This window comes from Erithacus rubecula (assembly GCF_903797595.1).
Source record: "Erithacus rubecula genome assembly, chromosome: 3".
Lineage (NCBI taxonomy): Eukaryota > Metazoa > Chordata > Aves > Passeriformes > Muscicapidae > Erithacus > Erithacus rubecula.
The window spans coordinates 76,442,490-76,448,489 of NC_136689.1; the positions used below are offsets into that span (position 1 = coordinate 76,442,490).

General features: G+C 51.0%; 1 protein-coding gene across 2 annotated transcripts in view; it reads right to left on the reverse strand.

Annotated features, from left to right (window-relative positions):
• The window catches only part of TRIO (trio Rho guanine nucleotide exchange factor), a 243,336-nt gene extending 237,837 nt beyond the window's left edge, over positions 1-5,499 (reverse strand). For both annotated transcript variants that reach the window (XR_013773848.1, XM_079302720.1), the window contains exon 1: positions 5,010-5,499. Coding sequence is in view for 1 of the 2 variants with exons in the window: in XM_079302720.1 (XP_079158846.1) it covers positions 5,010-5,124 (115 nt within the window). In the remaining variant the exon portion in view is untranslated. The remainder of the gene's footprint in view (positions 1-5,009) is intronic.
• Positions 5,500-6,000: the final 501 nt, after the last annotated feature.

The following is a 6,000-nucleotide window of genomic DNA, read 5'->3' on the forward strand; positions in this document are numbered from 1 at the left end:
GTCTTGAAAAAGCCTGCTGCCTTTTAATAAAATGCTTGCCTTTTCTTTACTATGTAATTTTTCCCAACCCTCTCTCCCTCTTCCTAGAAGACTTTCTCTACTATGCTAGTATTTTTAATGCTGTCCAATACATGCAGTCAACTATTCCAGTCACTATCACACAGGACACTAATATAAAGCAAGCAAGGCAACAGTATATAAAGCAATATAATCAGGAAGAAATAAAACATAAGTCCTCCTTGTAAACCTGAAATAATACATTCCTAAATGCTGGCTTCTATCTTTACAGTATTAAGAGATGTTCATAAAAACTAAGGAAACAAGATCATTATTAAGAGAAAAAGAAGAAAATAAATCATCTTTTCATGACACTCATTAATACTTTTTCTAAAGTCTCAACTATTCAAGCAACTATCAGTGAGTGTATCGGCAGACTTAGTTGAACCCAGACTGATCCAAGTCTCAGGTTACTAGATCTTGCAGAAGTCTTCAAATGTCCACAATCACAACAAATCTCAGCATTCTGTTTTCCTAAAAGACTCACATGCTCATTTTGGTACTTAAACACACATATCTCAAACCAAAGTTTAAATTGTCTTATCATTAAGCTTACATTAAGAAACACATGCACTAGAAGGATTCACTGAGTGTACAACATTAGAACCAGGTGCTATTTAAAGCTGTTCTGGCTACCAGCCTGCTCTCTAACTTCACCTTGAGTGAGGTGGAACACTGAACTCCCTGCTTGGAACACCCACCTCCTCCAGACTCACATTCATCTCCTGAGAAAGGACTGATGCCACCTGTGTAGATTAGGTTTTCCACTATTTTGGTTTCCCATATCAAGGGATGAACTACAATTAACAATCATATTCGGATCTGACTGGGCAAGGCCTGGTCATTATTCACCTTACTGATGAGATTTTTGGGGCTCTTTGTTTTTCCTTTGGTTTTCAAACACTTTTGCTCCTCCAAAGGGTGCATTCCCATTGCTCAGTATGTAAATTGTGTTCCTTCTAGGAATGTGCGATCATTAATCTCAACTACTTTGAAAACGGTATCATTTGTCCATATATTAATGAAGTTACTGCAGTTTGTAGAGGCCACTCATAAAAATGTATATTACATGAAATAACCACATCCACTTTCACCTCACAATTGTGAAAAGTTATCAGTTGGTTGTTTTTTTCCATGAAGACTTATCAGAGTTGTTTATAAAGGCACTCCTTACACTGTCTAGCCAAGGGTTGACTGAAGTGCTTACAAACCTTTTTCTCTGCCACCTTTTGTATTCACAGAAATCTCCACCATCCCAGAAGGGTAACTTTAATTACTAAAAGTTTAACCAACATGTCTTTTACTTGGATTTTAAAAGTTTTGTTCTTTATGTCTAAATACTAAATTCACTAATTTCAACTAGCAAAAATACTTTGTTTTAGAAAACACTCTTAAAATAACACGATTCAAACTTAACAGACAGCCCTCATTCTTGCACCCTTAAGATTTCAGTTGAGTCCACTTCCCAAAGTACTGAGGGCTCACAGCCGCAAAGATGAAGATTAAACCAACAACCAAATAAAACTTCTGTATGGTTACTGCCCTGTAAGCCAAGATTTTATGGCACCCCCTCAAATTCAACTTTGCTCTTGTCAGCTGTTTCCAGACCTTTCAGGTAAACAGAATTTTAGGTTGAAACTTGGAACTTTTCAAAATGTATTCTATCTTAATACCTTTTCATAAAAAAAAGGTATCCTTAACACATGTACTAATTCCATTCTACACAGCCCCTTAGACTTTGCACTACTGGGTTTTCGTATGGTAACAGTCTTTTTTTCATAGCTCTAAGATATTTTACCAGTCCTTGCAAGTCACACCATTGCACTTTTTTATCAAAAAAAGGGATGTTTGTCTATACATTTATAGCTCAAAACACATCCTTCTGTGAGTTTACACAGTCGTTCCTAATCTCCAATTTATACATAGGACAGAAAGGCGCTTCCTACAACCACTGTGTTTTCTTCTTCAAAATGCAATAATTTTGCCTGGCACTCAAGTCTACTTCTTTTACTATTAATCCTGCCACAAAGATGACAGACTAACAAGGTACTCACTTCTTTTTAACTTCAAATAATGAGATTTGGATACCAAAAATAAGAAAAACAATTCTAATAGATTCCTCATTTACATTCAAGACATACAGTCTTTATGCGTTCCTACTACCACCACCTCACTTCCAGTTCAGCTGCTTTCCTCACATTTCAACTGCAACTTTATTTCCCCAAAAACTCAAGAGTGAGTTTACATTTACATAACCAAAGTGAACTGGAAATGTGCACATTTCCAGTGATACAAAACAAACCTCGCTGCTGTTCAATATCCTGACAAAATCTTCCAAATGATGAAACACCATTCTACAGGCTACTTTAATTCTACTTCAAGCTTAGTCTTACAAAATGTCAAGAGAAAAGCCAATAACCCCACTTGGCAGCTCTACTGACCAATTTAACCAACCCAAGATTAGAACTGATTGTTTGGGCAAGCTTTTTGTTGTTGGGGCTTTTTTCCCTCCTGGAAAACACTGAAACATTTTTACTCATTTTCTCTTTTAAGTAACAGCTATAGCTTTGCTAATATTCTCTGCAAGTGACAGGAAAAAGGAAGTATTTGTTATTGTAAATTTTGTAAAGAGAAAAATATTTTGTCTGTTTCTAAGCACACGAAACAAAGTTTCTTCCTTGTTCATTGATCGCTGCGCCCATTGTGTTTCACTGAAACAAATGTGCCTGTTGTTCAAACAAAGGGAAGCACCGGAGATCTCTTAATAGACCCTCTCCTTATAGATGAGTGGATCATGTACAGAGGTGGAATTCAAAGAGCTCTTCTCGATGCCAAACACCCACAAGAGATGCCAGAATATTTTCCAGTGAATGTTAGAGCCCAGGCTGAACCAGATAACCTCCACATGTAAATAGGGAAATGAGAATGCCAGTTGTTGAATATGCTCTAAGAGTTTTTTGATAAGCACGTCCTTCTACTGCTTTAAGATTTTCAGCTGCTGCAAGGCTGAGCTCAGTGCAACTTCCTTGTTATCAGAAGTTATCAGCATCAGAAGTCATCACTGCACCACTTACGAGCTTACCAGCTGTAGCATCCCTCAACCCACACATAAATGTGGAAGTTGATTATTAATACAGCTGGCAGGGTCTTCCAAAACTGCAAGATTACTACACAAGCACCCATCTGTAACTACACTAGGCAGACTACTGCGTGTAAGCCTACTGTTCTAATCTGTCATTTGGCTTTCATCAGGATTTTTTCCCGGGAATGATAAAGCTCAGTTCTTCTTCCACGATAAAACCCACCAAGACCAGTATCTTGACAAGGAGCTTCACACTCAATGGCGGTCATGTGAAGCAGGTTGCCTCGGGAGCATGAAGCCCTCCACAGCCCCCTGTTCAGACCCTCTATCCACGCAAACGCAGCTCCCAGCCTTGCTCCAGGGATGCCTGCTACAAATCACACCTCCTCCCTCACCCTTCATGAAACCAAGCACATTGAGCAGCACCACCGACCGCAAGCAGCACTGATTACGCCGTTTCCCACATCCCGCGCGGACCTTCCTTAAAAACCCAATGAACACAGCTTTTACTACTATTATTACTACTGCTATCGTTATTTTTTACACACGAAATCGGCCAGCCCCCTCATCTTTCCAGCGGTGAGTCTGCATTTTCCTAACCCGCCGCTCCTTTTTAGGCATCCACAAGGAGCAAGTGCCCAGCCCAGCGCGGCCGCCCCGCCCGGAGCGGTGGCTGCGGGGTGCCCCGGGGGGCTCGGAGCCGCCGGCGGAGCGGACGGAGGGGAGGAGCCGCCGCCGCTCGGGGGAGGCCGGCCGGCACCGGGGGAGGCTCCGTGCCCGCTGCCGCCCAGGCTGCCGGCAGGGCTCCGTGCCCGCCGGTCCGTGCGGCCCGGGCAGTCCTGCCTTCCCCGCCGCTATCCCCCCGGGGAACAGCGTCTCGGCGGCGGGCGCAGCCCTCCCTGCCCGGTTGCGTGCCGAGAGTAAACACCGAAGGAGAAGGCAGCCTCCATTTTTTTTCATCCCGGCAGCCTGTCAACAGGCTCCCCCCCCCCTTCCCCTCCCGATCCTCCGCGACGAGCCCGGTTTCCCAGCCCGGCAGCGCCCGAGAGCCGCTGCTGCCCCGCCTCATCCCCTTAACACGGGCTTCGCTTTTTGTCTGCCTCTTTCGCTTCTCCTTAGAACATCCACTTTCCATGCCGCTTCTCCCATCCCTGCCCTGTGCCGCCACCCAGCAGCACAGCACAGCACAGAGGAGCGCTGCCTCTTATAGCGGTGTCATCCTTGCCGGCTCGCCGGCCTCCCCGGGGGCCCGGCCGGCACAACCGGCTCCCTGCGGCCCCGCTCACCCTTCCCTCCCTCCGACACCCTGGGCTTCCCGGATCGGAGCGGCTCCTCCACCCGCCTCCTGCCCCGCAACCCCCGGCGGGACATTTTCGGGGGACTCTGGTCCGCCTGGCGCTGGGTGGTGCCGCCCGGCTCCGGTAACGCGCCCGCTACCGGGCCGGCATGGGAGGCAGAACCGCACCTGTCACCGGCGACACCGCCCCGGGGCGCCAGCAGCCCCGCACCCTCCCGGCCGGGCCGCGCCGCCGCCGCCCCCGTTTCCACGCCTCGGTTCTGCCGGCGAGGGTGGCGTCCCGCCCGCGAGTTGCTGTGCCCAAGCCCCGCTGTCCCCGGCACGGGACGGGGGCTCGGCTCTCTTCCCCGCCACCTCCCCGAGGAACGGACGGGCAGAGCCGAGGCGGCCCCGGCGGCGAGAGGCGGGCGAGACTTCCCCGAGGCCACCTGACAAAGCTGGCTGCCCTCGCCTCCTTTCCCGGCTCCAGAGGGAAGACGTCGCTTCCCCAGGGCCACCTTTCGCCTCCACCTCCAGCCGCGGTCTCGCCACCGGCCCTTCCTCCCCGTTCTCCCAGGATAGGACCGCACTCACCGGATCGGAAGAACGCCGCGATGTCCGCCGAGTCCTTGGCCGCCTCCTCGGCCCCTTCCCCCGCGCCGCTGCCGGCCGTGGTGGCGGCGGAGGTGGCGGTAGCGGCGCTGCTCATGGCTGCTGCTGCTGCTGCGTGTGCCGGCGGTGCTGGCTCCACCGGGCGAGACCCGCCGCCGACCCCGCCGCCCCCTCCGCGGATCCCGGCTTCACCTCCGGACGGGAGCGGCCGTCAGGGCGGCAGCCGGAGCGGGCGAGCGATGCGGGGCGGCGGCGGGCGGCCGCAGCGAGCGCAGGGACATGAAGGTATGTGCGGAATGGCAGCTCCGGGAGCGCCCACCCCCCGCAGCCACCTAGGAGGCGGCGTGTGCATGCAGGGAGTCCGGGCGGGCGGGCGGGCGGCAGCCGGAGCGCAGACAATCGCAGGAGGAGGAGGAGGAGGAGGAGGAGGGCGACGACGACGACGACGGCATGGGAAGGGCCAGCGGTCCGCGCAGCGAGCAGCCAGTGGGCGGAGAAAAAAAGAAACGTTTCCAGCCTTTTTTTTTTCCCTTTTCCCTTTTTTTTTTTTTTTTTTTTTTTTTTTTTTTTTTAAGAAGGAGCAAGCGGCGATCCGGAGGAGCAGCAGCTGCCCTAGCCACCGCGGTGCCAGTGGCCGCAGCGAGCACCGTCCTCCATCTTGACGGGGAGGAGGGTGGGAAGAGGGAGTCGGGAAAGGAAGCGAGTCCCCGCCCGAGGAACAAGGGCGGTGGAGCGGGGCGTGGGGGGAGCTCGGGAGTCTCCGGCTGCGTCCGGCACCGGTCGGGATGGGGCGGGGCCGGGCGGCGCAGGCTCCGCCGAGCCCGCAGCCGCTGCCTGGGCCGGAGCTTCCCGGCGGCTCCCGGAGCCGCGGCCGCCTGTGGGGAGCTGTGTGCTCGGGTTTCTTTTTCCTTGGGTTTTTTTTTTTTTTTTTTTTTTTTTTCAGATGCTTCCTGCTGCCCTTCGCTCTACTGTC